Source organism: Eumetopias jubatus, unplaced genomic scaffold (assembly GCF_037043125.1).
Source record: "Eumetopias jubatus isolate StellerSeaLion01/CBP00866 unplaced genomic scaffold, mEumJub1_p1.0 scaffold_7, whole genome shotgun sequence".
In the NCBI taxonomy this organism is placed as follows: domain Eukaryota; kingdom Metazoa; phylum Chordata; class Mammalia; order Carnivora; family Otariidae; genus Eumetopias; species Eumetopias jubatus.
In genome coordinates this window covers 26,832,582-26,850,879 of record NW_028274813.1, presented here as the reverse complement: position 1 = coordinate 26,850,879, position 18,298 = coordinate 26,832,582, and the positions used below count along the sequence as shown (strand labels likewise).

At 40.9% G+C, this 18,298-nt stretch overlaps 1 protein-coding gene across 1 annotated transcript in view; it reads right to left on the bottom strand.

The window, feature by feature from the left end:
• NEK9 (NIMA related kinase 9) overlaps positions 1 to 18,298 on the bottom strand; it is a 36,363-nt gene that overhangs the window by 2,904 nt on the left and 15,161 nt on the right. The window contains exons 11-21 of the mRNA XM_028094813.2: positions 16,874 to 17,018; positions 15,537 to 15,737; positions 15,298 to 15,344; positions 13,946 to 14,101; positions 12,175 to 12,283; positions 11,163 to 11,324; positions 7,888 to 8,058; positions 6,830 to 6,889; positions 4,286 to 4,485; positions 3,040 to 3,201; positions 1,596 to 1,805 (exon numbers count right to left, since the gene is read on the bottom strand). Of these exons, the coding sequence (XP_027950614.1) occupies positions 1,596 to 1,805; positions 3,040 to 3,201; positions 4,286 to 4,485; positions 6,830 to 6,889; positions 7,888 to 8,058; positions 11,163 to 11,324; positions 12,175 to 12,283; positions 13,946 to 14,101; positions 15,298 to 15,344; positions 15,537 to 15,737; positions 16,874 to 17,018 (1,623 nt within the window). The remainder of the gene's footprint in view (positions 1 to 1,595; positions 1,806 to 3,039; positions 3,202 to 4,285; positions 4,486 to 6,829; positions 6,890 to 7,887; positions 8,059 to 11,162; positions 11,325 to 12,174; positions 12,284 to 13,945; positions 14,102 to 15,297; positions 15,345 to 15,536; positions 15,738 to 16,873; positions 17,019 to 18,298) is intronic.

Sequence of the window (18,298 nt, the reverse complement as noted above, 5' to 3'; positions counted from 1 at the left end):
AGAGAGAGATCATGAGCAGGGGGCAAGGGTAGAGGGAGAAGCAGACTCCCCACTGAGCAGGGAACCTGATGCAAGTTCATGCGACTCATGACCTGAGCTGAAGGCAGACACTTAACCAACTGAGCCACCCAGGTGCCCTAGAACTCTCAATTTTAAAACTAAGACAGCTCTAAGCCAAATAATCCTCCTGTGTGCTATAGCTGCCAATCACCCCATGCTTACCTCAAGTGAGTATATTATTTTCCAAAGTACTTTCATAGACATGATTTCATTTAATCCCCAAAACAACCATTCAAGGTAGATGGTATTATTTTCCTCTTTTAGGTAAGAAAACAGGACTCATAGAAACCAAGTAATTTGTCCAGACACATAAAACTAGGAAATGGCAAAGCCAAGGGTTGACCCTTATTTCCCTTTCCTGGTTCACTCTAAATAGAGCAATACTATGGCAATACTTTTAAAAACAATGTAAATGGAACGCCTGGGTGGCTCAGCTGGTTAAGCGTCCAACTCTTGATTTTGGCTTAGGTCATGATCTCAGGGTCGTGGGATCGAGCATAGCATCGGGCTCTGCACTCAGCACGGAGTCTGCTTGAGATTCTCTCTCTCGGTCTCCCTCTGCCCCTTCCCCTTTGCTTGTGCTCTCTCTCTCTAAAACAACAATGCAAACAGCAACACCTGTGAAATGTTTTTACAAAAAATGTTTAATTTAAATCTAATCAAGCCTTAAGTCTAACTTCCAGTTTATAGAAAAACAGGGTGACAAAAGAACAAGTTAGATAATGTCCCAAGAAAACAGAGGACAAATCCAGAATGTGGCCCATTTTGTTCAACAACTGACCCTGCTTCTTTAGCTAGTCAGTGCCATGAAAATTAAAAAAAAAAAAAGGTGATAGTAGTAGAGGGAAGTATTCTAGATAAAAAGAAACGAGACATAACAATGTAGTAGAGGGACCTTAATTGGATTCTGATCTGATAAAAACAATTATAAGGGACATTTTTGTGGGAAATCTGGGAATATTCTGGATATTGGATGAAAATTGAGGTAATATTAGCATAAACTGTGTTATGTGTTATAATAGTATGGTGGTTATCTGGGAGAATAAATGTATTTTTGGGTGTGTGTAAGAAACTATTTAGGGGGCCTATGTCATGACTTTTATAATTTATTTGAAAATGGTTTGGCAAAATAATAACACATACACACACACATATACCCAGATATATTTTAAGTACAGATATATATCCTCACATATTTTAAACATACATACACACACATTTAAAACAAACATGTTAACAACTGATGAACCTAGATGGTGGTATGAGTGTTCACTGAACAGTAATGTTTAGTTTTTCGTAATAAAAAGTAAAAGAAAAAATAGAGTAACAAAAAACAATGGAAGTCAGGTGATAAAGATAATTTAACTCAGGCACCTGAACAAGGCCCAGGGCTGCTGGGATTTATTACAAAAGTTACATCATCAAAATATAAGTACTTGCAAAGGAATAAGTCTGTTTTAGTGTCTACTGGTGTTTTGTTTCTGTGACTTTTCAAAACAGAATTAGAGATTGAATTATTCTTTTAATGCTCTCACCTGCTGCCCTCCTTCTAATTTCTTGTTCAGCTTCTGTAGTTGAGTAAAAATCTGGAGGTTTTCTTGCTGTAGCTTCTGTTGTTCAGCCAGACACTTCAACACCAGCCCCTGCAGTCTCTCAACCTCCCCCTGCAGAGTGCTGCACGTGCAGGCAGGAGTTAATGGCGTTACCTTCCCAGCACATGTCTCTGCAGAATTCAGCCGAGGTGGCTAAGGAGAGGAGGAAGAGGTCACAGGCGGTTCTGCCTGGATGCCACAGCTCCCCAACCCAACCTTCCTCTAAATGCTATCAGATTTTACTTTTAAAGTAACATGATAAACCATACAGATACACAAAGTCAATGCAACAGGCGCAGAAAATGCTGGGATTACAACAGCACCTGGCTCTAACATAACAGGGCAAGAGAACTCTCAGTGCCTCAGGCTCTGTTAGGCTAAGGTAAAAGAACAACCGTCTGTTTTGGAGAACTTCTGCAAACGAATTTAAAGTGCACTGATATCATCCCATGGAAAATGCTGAAGTGGGGGCAGGCGTGATTTGGCTTGGAACGAGTCTTTCTGATCACAGTTGAGAACACTGTGATCCAAAGGGTCAATATCCATGAAATGTAGTGGATCACACTTTAGAAGACATTTGAGAGGTGTTCAGTAAACAGTACTGCCAAAATAGTTCAAGAAAGCTAACTGACAGAGGAATGAAAACATTCACCTTGAAGTTTCAAAGGTTTTATTACATCTTTTCTAGTCTGGATTTCTCTCCCTTCTACTGTACTTTGTTTATAGGAAGGGTCAGCAAATGATAGCCCCTGGCCAAATCCAGCCTACTGCTGCCTGTTTTTGTAAATGAAGTTTTATTGGAACATAATGATGCTCATTCATTATGTATTATCTATGGCTGCTTTTGTACAACAATGTCAAAGTTGAGTAGTTGCAGAAGAGACCGTATGGTCCATAAAGCCTAAAATAATTACTATGTGGCCCTTTATAGAAAAAGCTTGATGACCCCTGGGGTTTGCATTTGATTGAGGCATTTACTACAATTTGATTCCTACCAAGGTTAGGCACACATGTGTGGCTCCCTCACTAGACTACAAGCATTATTTCTTACTCAAATCGAGAGCCTCCAACCCACACTAGCAGTGTCAAAAAAACTGGATTTGAATTTTGGAACTTTAATTTTGGTACTCCTGAGGCAGAGAGAAAACAAAGACAGTCCTCTGGTGTAGAAAGCTGTTAGCCCATCAGGAATCTGCAAGGGTCAATACTTTTTTCCAAGGCAAACTCAGGTAAGCCTAGGGCTTTAAGCACTACTGAACAGACAGTATAATGAGTTGATACAGGGCAGTGGGAGACCGAGGAAGCTAGAGGAGACGGCGAGGCCAGAAGAAGTGTGGAGAGCTCTCTGCCTACTTAGTTGTGACTCAAAGGCAAAAAGTTCAGTTACCCAGGCTCCTACTGGGGGCTTGTGTTCCAAAGGAGCTTCAGAGGCCACTTTGAGTCCTTGTAGCTCTTCATAGGGCAGGGTATCTTTCTTAGATTCTGTAAAAGCTGCACTTAGGGGAGATGGGCTGTCAGGCATGGGGATGAATTCTGCATTTTCCAGCTCCTATGTATAAGAGAAAGAATCTCATCAGTTCTGTTTGAGCGGTTTATTTTCTTTCTCCCCAATTCCCATCTTGTTACAGCTTTCCCTCTGTTGTGACAGCAGCACCCTCTAGTGGGGCATGACATTTGTGGGTTCAATGGGGCTCACTGTACCTGTCAAGAGCAGGCCATCCCTTCCTCAGACGAGTAACAGTAATTCGAATTGAAACTCAAATTCAAGAACACAGTTTGGAGTGTGTGGCACCTATCCCCAACACATGTATTCTACACGGTCTATTCAGTGAGTTGGGGAGCTCGAAGGTGATGACAGTGAGGCCAGTGGCCAGGCTGCTCAAAGCTGAGACTGAAACTTTCTCCATTCCTAATCCTAAGTGGATATCGAGTTTAGTTGTCTTATAAGGACAGCTTTCAATCTCTGTTTTTTTTTGGTAAAAATTTAAAATTTCACAAACTACAAATGCTCACTGTAGAAAATGAGAAAATACAGATGGGCAAAAGGACTAGCAATTCCATCAATCATAGATTAACACTGTTAAAATGAGCAATACTGCTTTCAGTCTTCATAGCAGACATTCTTCTATGCATCTATATTTTCTAAGAGAATGGGGTCCTGAGGCTAAGGTGTTCTATCTTTTTCTGCCCACTCATATGTTGTAACCAACTTTCCATCCAAATATACTCTAACATTTTTACTGTCTGCAAGTCAACTCTCATAACCCATCTCTCTACTATAAAACATTCTGACTGCCCCAATATTCTACTACAAACCACAGTACAAAATCTCTAAGCTCAAATCTCTAATCTTTGTACACATGCATTACAAAAACTGCCTTCAAGGAAGGTTTTCTTAATTTACTTACATTCATGTAAGTACTACAGGTATGAGAACATTTTGTGCGTCTCCTTGTCAGGAAGAAAAAAGGATTAGAGATTTGGTAATTTTGTTCCAGGTGGAAATCAGAAGACTCGATGCCTGCTGTAGAACACTTGAATGGGGCATGGGACACAGAGATGCCGACAGCTCCTTTCTCGTTGCTGCAAAGGGCCTAATGTTTTATCGAAGATACCTCTGCCAAAGGAATTACCTTTCGAAGCCAGCCAGGGCAGGAGCTGCTGGCCCCACTACTGATCCCCATGGCCTCCGTGGGACTGACTAAACCTTCCATTCCTCGGTCTGCTTCCATTGTTCCTCGGAAGCCTCCGCTCGGATCAGGAGTCTCAGGTTCCTGCTGACTGTCCTCCTCTTCTCCCCCACCGCCGCCGCCTGGGCTAGAGCTCTGAACCACTGCCAGATACACAGCACAGAAAGGGAGAGCCTTGCTATGCAGCAAGAAAGATTTACGATCTTACAGCCCTGCTGACCCCTGGGGAGCTTCCTAGAGTTGCAGGAAGTAATAGCAACGGTGTCAGTCAGATATTTAGGACTCAATTTTTAGCTTTTACACAACGTATTGAGTATCAGTATCTTCATAATCATAATTCATTTCTACATCCCAAACTTACTTATCTCTATGTTCACAGCCCATTATCAATGTTCTAAAGCACTGCTGGACAATCACCCCAACCACAGCTCACTGACTCTACCACGCATACTTTGATACATCCAGACTCCGGCATTCTCCACCAAGGCTCAGCAAGGTTTCATATAAACACAAAGCTCTTTCACATTTGAGCCAAACACCTTTTAAAGCTGCCAGACAAACTCACCACTACCTTCCTTTCTGGAGAAGTCTTCAACCATTAAATTCATTAAGTTCTTTGATAACTATTTGTAAGAATTTTTAAAACATGGTTGGTTCTTTCGCATCATGCTGCACATTCCAAGTAACTGTCACAAAATGAAGACTAGCTGATGTATAGTCAGAAATGAAACTGAATTTTAGTATGGGCCAAAAATATATATGTTTAAGAAAGTAAATTTGCCAAAGCTAAAAAAATAATTGTATGGTATATTCTAAAGTTAAACGTAAAGGACCATTCATGATTACCAGTTCTAGTGGCTTACAGACGGACTGCCACACTGATCCTACTGAAGCAGCAGAACCACAGATGCCAACAAAAGCTCTGAAGCTTTTGTTTTAAATGGCTTTTAAAAAATTAGGATACATTTGAAATATACATAAGACTACTTTTAATATATGTGTAAGTTTTGCTACCTAACAAAATAAACAAAAACATAAACCTACCACTAGAAGAACTAGAATTGTACTTTCCAACATGGTAGTCACTAGCCATATATGGCAATTTAAATTTAAATAAAATAAAAAGTTCAGTTCCCTCAGTAGCTACTTTTCAAGTGTTGGACAGCACAGACATAAAACATTTCCACTCTTGCAGAAAGATTTATGGGACAGTGCTGAACTAAAACATTACCTGTATCGCATCTGCCTTGTGAACTCCTTCCTTCTCTGGCCTCCTACCTAAACGTAACTACTGACTTAATTCTGTATTTATCATTTCTTCTTTAAAAAAAAGGTCATCCCATATTTATGTATCCTTAAGCAATATATTAATTTGGCTTGTTTTTTAACTTTATATAAAAAGGCACAGAGTCTGCTGCAACTTGCTTTTTACATTTCACATTAGGGAACTATTTGTAGATGTTCATTTCTACTCTTCTATAATATTCCACTGGATGATTAGAACACACTCAATCAACAAATATATATTGAACATTCACCATTTGCCAGGCACTCTTCTAGGCAATGTGGATAAAACTAACGAATAAAAAAAGACAAAAATCCCTGCCCTTATGGAGTTTCCATTTTCCAGCCAATGGATATGTGCTTTTAATCTTATTTTTTCCATTAAATACTGTTCCACCAAAACAAAGCTGTAAGAGAACAGCTGTGCTTAGCAAAAAGATTATCATTTGTGATAGATATTAACATGCACAGATAAAGGCTGAGCAAGAGATTACTAAAGGAAACTAATAAAAGGTCCGATGTATGTGTGTGTAACTAGAGTACAAGTCCAGATCAGACATTCAACTTTCTTTTTGAGGATTAAACTGCTTTTATTCTAGGTCTTTATCTGCTTTGATTCTACAAACTATCAGAATCCAGGTTCTGAGATACCAAAGAGTAAAGGTACTTTAGAGCAAATGGAAAACCAAAAAGGAACACAGATTTAGTTTCCTGGCATAGTCCCAAATAACAGAGAACCATGCAGAAAGCAGCCAAAGGAAAAGTATCAGAGAGCTCTGGGCTGATTTTTCTAACCACACTGAAAGTTTAGCCAACTTTTAATTCCAAGGGCCTGTTTTGGAGGACTATTTCTATAGACTGGAATAACCCTGTGAATATGGTGGAAGTAAAGAGGAGACAGAACTCATAGCCCCTAGCGTGGTAAGGATAGGAACAATACACAAGCCACATTACAATATTGGGCAAGACACTTAATTACTTCCATATGCTTGGTTGGCAAAGATGTACTCTCCCTCTGACCACAGTGTAATAAAAGTCATAACTTATTGTGAAATCCACCAAAATATGATCCTCTCTCTTGATCACCGTATTCCTCATTTCCCAGAGATACTTTCTATTTCCCTTTTTGGGAGACTACATGGAATCCAACCCAAAGACCCACAGCGCAGAAAAACCACTGGTACCTGAGACATTGCTACTTACCAGTTCTGATGGATAAGCCGCTGCTATTGGAACGGATGGTCTTAGAATTCAATACTTTCTCTGAGGAAAAATATTCAGTAGGTAAGCACTGTAAACAGCTACAGGCAGGAAAAGTGAGAAGACTAGAATAGGGAGTTAATCTACAAGATAACAGCGATCCCTCACCCCAGGTAACTTTATAATTACTTATTCTTCTAGATATTAAAGCACCACTAGCTACTCTAACTATGTTCACTATGGAGAGGAGCAATTCTCCACTTTAACTATTCTTTGGAATTACCTGAGAAGCTTTAAATAGTAACAACACCTAGGTCCCACCGCAGAGATTCTGATTTAATTGGTCAGGACTGTGGATTTCTAAAAGCTCCGTGGGTGATTCTAATGTGCAGCTGAGGTTGTGAACCACTGATCCAGAAGAATGGACTTGGAAACCCTCACACAGGCTTTTATTTATTTTTTCTTTTTATTTTTTTAAAGATTTTATTTATTTGATAGAGAGAGACACAGCGAGAGAGGGAACACAAGCAGGGGGAGTGGGAGAGGGAGAAGCAGGCTTCCCGCTGAGCAGGGAGCCCGATGTGGGGCTCGATCCCAGGACCCTGGGATCATGACCTGAGCTGAAGGCAGACGCTTAACGACTGAGCCACCCAGGCGCCCTTCACACAGGCTTTTATAATTCAGTTCATAACAGAGTATCTTTAAGCAGAAAACAATTATGATTTAGTTTCTTTTTAAAGGTATCCCGAATGTTTCTCACAAAAGTATGAACACAGACAACCAATTCAGTAGTGGACAACTAGAGATAACAATTCTATAGCAAAGGAGGCAGAGCCTGAAGTTATCATGTTAAAAAATGGTCAGAAGGTGGCAAACAATAAAGCTCAGGAAATGACAGTGTTCTGTCCCACCACTAGGTATGATGTCACCATTACAACACTTACAGAAACAGCTTCTTTACTTCAGGACACTTCTGTTTCTAAGAACGTGACCATCAGGATCTTAGGTGTGAGTCTACCCTCTGTCAAATCCACCCCAACCCTCACATATGAAACCCTTACCAACAATGAGAATGGTGTGCCAACCACGGCAAGATAGGTCCGGGACGTGATGCAAAGATCCAAAAATAGGCCGAGGCCATGAGGTGCAGATATCAGAGCCATGTGGTCTCTCTGTGGGGGTCATTGCCAGGCGACCGTTACCACCATTGCCCCAGGCAAAAATGTGATTATCTAGGAAAAAAATCAAACAGATAGTTTAATAGAAAACTAATTCCCCTACTCTTTGGGTTCCCCATCTTTATGTCCTAGAGTTAGAAAGAGTTTCCACTATGTACAAAACAAGGAAAAGCTGTTTATTTCCCTAAATAAAACCTAAACAATTCCCGATGCCAACGTGGTAAAAACGACCACTTCTCCAATGTACTGCCATCCATCCACCCATTCAACAACTGTTTTTGGTCATTCATTCAGATATTAGTAAATATCTGGGCATCTACTTCATGACATGCACTGCTGGAGGTGTAGGAATAAAGCAGTGAACAAAACAAAGTCACTACCCTTGTGGAACTAACACTCTAGTTGGAGGAGACTGGTCAATCAACCATCTAATACTTCTGGTAGTCATAAATGTTATGAAGGAAGATAAATGGTAAAGAAAAGTGGAAATAAAGAATAACAGTAGGGTATCATTATTTTAGATAGGGTAGTCAGGGAAATACTTGTTGACACTTGAGCAGAGACCTGCTTGAAGTGAGAAAGAGCGATGTGGATAGCTAGGGGACGAGTTTTCCAGGCAGAGAGAACAGCAGCAAGTGCAAAGGTCCTATGTGGGTAACATGAGTATCATGAACAAGGAATATGAAGGCCCCTGCAGCTGGAGCAAAATAAAGGAGAAGACAGTGGTCAGAGGTCAGTAGATAGATGCGGTCCTGGTCATGTAGGGCCATGCAGCCCATTGTAATGACTTTGGTTTTTACTGACTGAGATAGGAATCCATTAGAAGTTCTGAGGAGAAGGGGCACCTGGGTGGCTCAGTTGGTTAACCAACTCTTGGTTTCAGATCATAAGATCATGCCCCGTGCCAGGCTGTGCACTTAGTGTGGAGCATGCTTGAGATTCTCTCCCTCTCCCTCTCCTTCTGCCCCTCCCCCACTTATGCGTACCTCTCTTGCACACGCATGCTCTCTAATAAATAAATACAATAAAAAAAAAAAGAAATTCTGAGGAGTAGTATTTAGGTATTTAAAAGGATCCATCAGCCTACCATGAGGAGAATCAATTGCAGGGGACCAAGGGTGGTAGCAGGAGACCAGTTCTAGTAGTGAAGATGGTGGGAAGTGGGTCAGACATATTATGAAGATAATCAATAGGATATGCTGATGGATGGGATGTAGGGTATAGAATGAAGCTGCCATTTAGTGACATAGGGAAGTTGTAGGAGGAACAGATTTGGGCAGAAAATCAAAAGTCTGATTTTGACTATAGTAAGTTTGTCTGAGATGCCTATAACTTCTTAAGCAAATCAGAACACTTTTTAATGAAAAGGGGTACTAGTAAAGATTAAGCCTGGACAATAGGCATGAATGAGGACTGACTTGGGAAAACTGAGCTCTAAAGTCACCCTACCTTTAGACATCTAAGTCCAGGGGCTGATGAAATAACCAAATCTGGAGTTCAGGGGTGGTGATATAAAGCCATCAGTGAATAGGGGGAATTTAAGGTAATACTCACTTAAGGGAGACAAGGCAAGAAAGAAGGACTGAGTACTGGGCATTCCAGGGTTTAGAGGGGTCAGATACTGCTATCAGTGGCACCTGATCTACCTGCCTGTACTAGATTGTTTATATGACTGTCTCCCCTAACCTAGACTGCAAACTCCTTAAGGACAGGGACTTTCTGAGACCCTCTTTTACATTCCCAGAGCCTAAAAGAGGACCTGGAGTACAGCAGGTACTCAGTTTATGTTGGTTGTGTGAATAAGATGATAAGAGTACAGTTCAGAGAGGTAGAGAAACATTTATTAGGAGGTGACACACCCAGCCATGGAGTCCAATTCTACAGTCCTCATTCTGAAGTTAACTTGTGAAGGACACAGATGTACTGAAAAAACATCACTTCCTCGAGGCCCTGTCAGGAAGTGCTACTGGACTTGCAGCACTTACTTAATCCTCAGTGACATCCTCACTCTGTCTTTGTAGGTCACATTTCCATTTATCTCCATTAAATTTATTTCCATTTTAGTCTGACCTTAACAGCTTGCTCCCTAAAATCCCTCACTTTGGGACCAGCGGGGAAGGTTAATGTGCCACCCCAAAAGGTGGTTCACTTAAGTAAATATGGTAACGGATCACTTATCTGACACTGCCCCTGGATCCCTCATGTGTATGCAACAGGCACAGACCAAAAGGAAACAAAGACACCTTAGACCCTGAGCAACAGAAAGAGCTGAAATGAGTCAAAAGATAAAATGTGATTTGTTGTTCACCAGTCACAAGAAAGAAGTGGCTACAACAATCAAAAAAGTTCAGAAGGGGGGTGCCCGGGTGGCTCAGTCGGTTAAGCAGCTGCCTTTGGCTCAGGTCATGATCCCAGGGCCCTGGGATCGAGCGTGCTTCTCCCTCGCCCTCTGCTACTCCCCCTGCTTGTCAAATAAATAAATAAAGTCCTAAAAAAATAAAAGTTCAGAAGGTGATACAGGAAAGAGAGAAAAGAAAAAAAGAAAGCAGGAGAGAGGGAAGGGAATAAAGACTCGCTCAAGTGGTAGTAAAGAAGAAATGTGGTAAAAGGAGCAAGAAGATGCTGTGAGATGCAAGAAAGAGCAATGAGAGGAAAGAGAAGAAAATTTAGTTATGCCAGTTCCAATTCTGGAAGCCAAGAGACACACAGTATTCAGCCCTTTAAGGCTTAGCCGTCCCTGAGGACATCATTGCAGTGTGGCTGACCCTGGACAAGGAGCAAGGTTAGATTACGTCGTTCTCTCCAGCCACCCAGCCAACATTTATTGAAACCAACATGGTGCAGGGCCAGGTATATATGGAAATATTTAATAATTCTTAAAACATTTAACCAAAAAAGTTAAAGTAAAAAAAGTAGAGACTTAGAATATTAACTTTGCCATTATCTAGAAATGTTTTTTTGTAAAAGCAATTTCACTATGTTGAACATATGAGAAGTTAACGAAAACTCCATCTGCATAACAATTGGACACCAATTTAGCATAAATAAAAAGTAAATGTATGATCCAGCTATATAAATAACCAGTCCACCTCTTTTCCAGTCAAACATTAAAATATAGCTATCGTCCAGCAAGCCTGAAATGGTGTGTACAGACTCACCATCAGTGGCAGCAATGGTAAACTCATCACCGCAGGAAACCCTGATCACTTGCTTCCCACCTAGGGGTCCTCCCAACAGGTTGATTCCTAGACGCTTCTTATAATTCCCAACGCCCAGCTGTCCACACTTGTTGCAGCCAAAGGTCAGCAGCCGGCCTCGCTCTAAGAGAGAATAAAAACAAATAACCAGGCACAAATGGGGCATGGAACAGAGGGAAAATGCAGTCAAAGTAGAGTTCCATGGACTAACTTCTGGTTGTTAAGAGTATACAAATAGAAAGCTAGCCACACAATCTTGCACCTAGGGCAGCTAGGGTATCTAAATCTATGACCAATTTGACTCAGAAAGTGACCCAATATCATATTTTCTAATACTGTATTTTATTGTTATTTTATTTACTTATTTTAAGATTTTGTCAGAGGGAGAGAACAAGCAGGGGGTATAGCAGGCAGAGGGAGAAGCAGGCTCCCTTCTCAGCAGGGAGCCCAATGTGGGACTTGATCCCAGGACCCTGGGATCATGACCTGAGCCCAAGGCAGACGCTTACCGACTGAGCCACCCAGGCGTCCCTCTAATACTGTATTTTAAATGTGGAAAATGGGTACTACCTAACCTAGTAAACTCATAAGTGGTACTAATTAAAAGCAGTAGTTGTCTGGAATTATGGGCATGGCATTCTCATTAAGGGATGTAGTGACTGTGCATTTATAATGATTACCCAAAAAAACATTTACTTGAATGCCTAATTTGTTAATGAGATAATACTGGATGCTGGGGGAAAACAGGAGAATGTATATATTAAGAAGAGCTAATACTTGTGGCACCTGGCTAATTCAGTCAGTGGACCATGCAACTCTTGGTCTCAGGGTTGTGGGTTCAAGCCCCACATTGGGTATGGAGATTACTTAAAAATAAAATCTTAAGAAAAAAAGAAAAAGGAAGAGCTAACACTTGAGAGAATAAAAAGCATGAGCTACTGAGGCCTGTGTATAAAGCTGTAAATCAACTCACCATCAATAGCAGCTGTGTGAGTCTTGCCTGGGGCAATTGTACGGATCTTATAAAAGGACAGTTGTTTGGCCAAGGTAAAGGAAGTTGTGTAGGGAACTTCATGGTATGCCTGGAACAAGGTAAAACACAAAGCAAAGACTCATGAGGTAAAAATGAAGGGGTAGTACGCTGACAATGTTGTCATGATGACCAAAAGGGCTTTTAAGCAAATTTGTTATTAAGAAGGGGGTGCCAGCTTGCTTTACATCCAATAGAATACGACGAAATAAGCTCAGTATGTAATTGGAGAATTTAATTAGTGTATGAGGCCAGACTTTCTGACAACAAAAGTTTTAGATACCTAATCTAAGAGTATACAAAACATGAACTCTGTATGGCAGAAGTATCTACATGAGGATAGAGCCATTGACATTTGTCTTGGTTATAGATACTGCATACCTAACAAAGGCGGGGCAAAGAAGTAAAATCCTGAGGACTCTTCTCCAGCCCATAATGCAACCAGTTTACTGTGATCTTAATTTTATCTACAAGGCAGTGTTCTCAACATGTTAAAACCCATGTTCCCTTTAGATTAGCATTAAAAAATTCCTCTCATGTAAGTTTAAAATTTCACAACAAACCCAATGTTATAATAAAAACCCAAAGCAAGTAATGGTAATTCTAAATATGCCTTTTCAAACTATGGAGACACTCTTCCCAGACTTGCTCCAAATTTGTATTCTCCCAGTTGAGAATCATTACTTCAGAGATTGCTTAAAAATTCTTTTTTTAAAAGATTTTATTTATTTATGAGAGAATGAGAGAGACAGACAGGAGACAGACAGACAGAGTGGGAGAAGGAGCAGAGGGAGAGGGACAAGCCCGACTCGGTGCTCTATCTCAGAACCCTGAGGATCATGACCTAAGCTGAAACCAATAGTCAGATGCTTAACGACTGAGCCACCCAAGCACCCCACTTGAAAATTCTTACTCACTGAGTCAGGAAACTTTTGTTTCTCTTTTTATTTTAAGTAGGCAAAATGCCCAATGTGGGGCTTAAACTCATGACTCTGAGATCAAGAGTCGCATGCTCCACCAACTGAGCCAGCCAGGCGCCCTTGGAAACTTTTCTCTCTTAATTTGATTCTTTAGAACATGACAAAAACTCATCATGTTAACGTAAAGAGGAAACGAAGACTTAGTATCAGCAGTGAATTTCATGACATCCTTGAAGGAAGTGAATGGTAATTACATTCACTAAGCCTGTACAGGATCAGTGATTTGGGAGCAATAAATCTAAAAAAACTCTCCAGGGAGGTGATGCATGAAAACATTTCTTTGAATGTTAATTTTCTTGTACCTACTTCAATGACAGGGAAGAACCTGAATTCCATCACTTGGTTCTTTGTAATCAATTTATTTATTGAGGCATAATACACTATAAAATACTGTATAGCTTGAAAATTTTTCTGTATGCTTATAAATGTAAAACCACCACCCAGATCAAATTAGAGACCATTTCCATGATCCTAGGATCCCTTCTGTTAATACCCATACCACTTTTCCCAGAAGTAACCACTACTTTGACTTCTGCCATCAAAAACTCCACATAACTGGAATCACATAGTGTGTACTCTTATGTGGCTGGCTTCTTTTGCTGAACATAATAATGTCTGTAAGATCTTTACTCTTAGGTCAAATTCCATGGTCACTAACCAACAGCATTCCCAAAGAAATTCCAACCTAAGAGAAGTTCTGACAGTGTGGTTAGGGCACCAAAGAGGGTACTTACTTCATGGTTGATGATTCCAGACATGCACTGATTCAGACCCAGCTTGTTAAACTCATTGAGTCCACAGGCCAGCACTTTGCCTGACTGGGTCAGCAGAAATGTCCCATCACAGCCACACTGAACTGCAACAATAATCAAGGCCTTGGGAACATCCACCTGCATGAAAAAAAAAATCAGAAAAAAATAAAAATCCCCAAACATTACTTGTATTAGGAAAAAAAACCTTAAATTCTTTCAAAAGTGATGTCCTGCATTTAGGAGAACTGCCCACAGTAAAGACTGCTATATCCTCTTCAGATTTTTCCAGCAGCTTAAAGACTACGGTTTTCAACAAGGAGCTCAGGTTTGATAATAAAATAAAAGAAGGCAATTCCAAGTTGGCTAAACAGACAGCCCTGTCAAAGTTTGTTTTAGAGTAGGTCCTACTTAGAAAGACTTCTCAGAAAACACTGGGAAAGGAGAAGCTTCAACCCATCGCTGATTTTACCCTCTGAGATGGTAGGCCCCACAACAGCTATAGAAGGAACTTAGTAGCCCTAAAGGGTCTTAGTCTGGTCATATTATAAGTGAGGTGACAGAGTACTGAGATAGCAGCCTGGACTTCCAATTGCTCCCATCCCTCTAAGCTAACTAAACAGGGCTGGGAATGGTAAGGGGACAGGATGGAAGTCTGTGAAACCAGAAAACTCAAACCTCAGTGTTTCTACTACAGCCATAGCCTCACAAATAATACAAGTTAACTTTTTAAACATAAACAAACACAGTTAACAGTGAATGGTATAGCTGATTACAGTCAACCTTCCGGTGGGCAGGCGAGCCAGATGACCACGCTCCTCCTGCAGCTGCTTTTAGCTCCTGTGCTAGCTCCTGTAGGGCTAGCTCCTGCAGGGCTCACAGTCATTAGATATTGTTTCATACAACATGACCCCTAAATACAAACAAACACATATTTCATCTGGTGTTCAACTGTGGAAATCAGAGGGGAAAATGGCTGCATTGGGTAAAGAGATAATATATTGCTTTCCAGTATCTTCCCAAGGAATTTTCTGGGCTGTTTTTAGCTGATCTGACTTTTTCATGGTGCATGCCGGTTTCAGCTCTCATTCCTGAGTAAAATGTGACTCCGAAGTGTCCACAATGGCTGTATCCTCTTTCTCAACTATTTATGATTTAGTCAGATGACAAGGCCACATAGTGCTAAATCAGGAATCCTGGATTTTTAGTCTCCCAGATAGAAAATATTTCAGAAATAAACACCTTGACATGAGGAGTCAGAGAAAGAGGAGTCTGTGTTATTTCTGAAGTCTGTGTGACCTAGATGAGCTTTAGGAAGAAGTTGCTTCTGAATTTACCTTTTGCGGTGTATAATAATCCTCTTCTGAATCCAAACCCAGTCGTCCTGAGACATACATAAGAAAGAAAACCATTAAAATGAGGTCCTCCTTCCCAATGAAAATGTTCTGTAACATTCTCTCTTACTGAATCAACACTTCTCAAGTACAGGCTAGCACCATGATGTGTTTAGAGACATATAAGCTTGAAGTCAAGTTGGCTCCTGGGAATAAGCAGACAGAGACAAGGCTATACCTACCATATTCGCCACAGCCCCAAGAATAGACTTCTTTGTTTCGTGTCAAAACCACAACATGATTATCTCCACAGGAGGCCTGCTCCACTGGATTGTTCAGGAAGAAGTTCAGCTGCATGGGTTCTAATACTTCAGGCCCAGCAACCTTGTCTACCCCCATGCAGCCATAATAATCAGATCCAAAGGCATAGAGCTGACCCTCATCTGCAAAAGGAAGGAAGGCATAACCCATCAAAAGAATGACTTTGTCCAATCAGAAAGCTGGACAGGGATAGAATGAGACTATCCCAGCCAGGGATCTCATATGAAATGATTACGTCACAGAAATCCAAAGGATAGACTGTGCCAGTCTAGAGTTGTTTTTATTTGGGGGTCACGGGTACTATTATAACAATTTTTAAAAAGTGGTAGTACCATGTTGAAATTTTACTGGGGCCATCTCTATTTTCTAGGGAAAAGGAAAAGTAAGTAACAGCAAGACGAAAACTAAACTTTAGCACTGGGTATGTATGGAAGTGATGAATCACTGACTTCTACTCCTGAAACCAACATTGCACTGTATAGTAACTAACTAGAATTTAAATAAAAATTGAGGAAAAAAATGTAAACAGCTTAAAAAAAAACTAAACTTTAGCTTTTTTTTTTTTTTAAGGTTTTATTTATTTATTTGACAGAGAGAGAGTTCACAAGCAGGGGGAGAGGGAGGGGGGGAGGGAGGGAGGGAGGGGGAGAGGGAGGGAGAGAGGGAGAGAGGGAGAGAGGGGGAGGGAGAGAGAGAGAGAGAGAGAGGGAGAGGGAGAGGGAGAGGGGGAGAGAGAGAGGTGGGGAGAGGGAGGGAGGGAGGGAGGGAGGGAGGGAGGGGGAGAGAGAGAGAGAGAGAGAGAGAGAGAGAGAGAGAGAGAGAGAGCACCGAGAGAGAGAGAGAGAGAGAGAGAGAGAGAGAGAGAGAGAGAGAGAGAGCACCAAGCAGGGAGCCTGATGCGGGACTCGATCCCAGAACCCTGGGATCATGACTTGAGCCAAAGGCAGGGGCTTAACCGACTGAGCCCAAACTTTAGCTCTTGATTCCTGATTTCATATCTGATGAGGTGGTAACATTACTTTTCCCCCCAACTGGAACATACAACTATTTCTCCTGATCCGACCTCTTCTCTGTTATCCACGTGCCTTTCCTTATCACCCACCCTAATACTGTAGCAAATCGGGGATGCTGTTATTAATTCACTGTCTTTGGTTCTTCCAATACTGTCTTTTGCTATAAAATCCCAACTGAAATTGTACAGCATTAAGTACAAAACCCCACATTAAATGCACTGGGACGCTTTCTGTTGATGGCTTACCTGTCACACAGACAGTGAAATCATCACCACATGACACCTGACGGATAGCTTTGCCTTGCAACTTTTCCACATGCTTTGGCTGTCGGTAGGAGGCTTTGTCTCCATGGCCCAGCTGACCATGGAGTTTAGTACCCCCTTGCATGTTCTGTGAAATAAAGAGGTCTTGTGAAGTTTTAACTTTTCATGCCAAAAGCTAATCTTCAATATAACTTCTTATCAAAAAACCATAGGAAAAAATCAGCTGGAAATTTAGAAATGAAAAAAAAATCAGTAAGGAAATTCAACCTTTTAATGATAGGTAGTTTATACTACCCCTGCCAACAGGTAAAGATTTAAAAAGCATCCAGATTGATATCCATCAAGACTTAAAAGAACACATTCCCAATTCTTTCTCCTTCAAGTCTAAGGTGAACTTTTATATTTAATTATGGGTGTTGGTGAAAAAAAATTCTTCATGTAGTCTAATTTGACTGTTTTTTACAGGAGTATAGCCTCTTGGAAATCCTTTCTAGAAGTTTTTCAAATTTTGGTCATAGTTTCCCTGAAATACGGAACAATTATAAAGAATGTGGCTGCATCAAAGAGGCTGCTATATAGCACTGAGAATAGGTCTAAATGATGTTTCAACAGTTTTACAGAGAAAAGTAATTCTTTTCATTCAAGAACTCAACTGTAAGTCCTTATATAAATGTTTTTTAAGGGACGGTAATTTCATTCCATCTGTGGCAGCCCCCCAGGGGCTAGTTCTTTAAGGGACAGGGTTTTAAGGAAGTAACAGTTAATGTTCTATAACAGAGGTCAAATCCTTCATTCATTCTTTCAATCTATCAATAATTGAGCGTCTACTCTGTCACACACTGGAGACAAAGCCTGTCCTTGTGGAGAAGTTATCTGAGACTACTGGAAAAAATGAGCTCTCTCAGGAAGAAAAGGAAGAGTGAGAAGAACTGAGAGCCTAACACAAGGCTGGGTAAAGGAAAAGCATTCTGAAACAAGTGAGAAGGCACAAAGAAGAGAAAAGCCAAGAGAAGATGCTCTCATTGGAAGCCAAAGGTTCAAGGAGGGAGAGATCAACTATGTCAAATGCCGCCAGGAAGTCAAGAAAGTAAGAACAACATAGTATCTGTGTTTTTTTAACCAACTGAGCCACCCAGGCACCCAGTATCTGTGTTTTTTTAAATATTTTATTTATTTATTTGAGAGAGAGAGTGCACAAGTTGGGCGGGGCAGAGGGAGAGGGAAAAGCAGATTCCCCACAGGGAGCCCGACATGGGGCTTGATCCCAGGACCCTGCAATCATGACCTGAGCTGAAGGAAGACGCTTCATCGACTGAGCCACCCAGGTGCCCCAAAGTATCTGTTTTATGTTTATAATTTATAGGTCATTTTATTAAGAGTAGTTTCAATCAAGTGGCAGGAATGGAA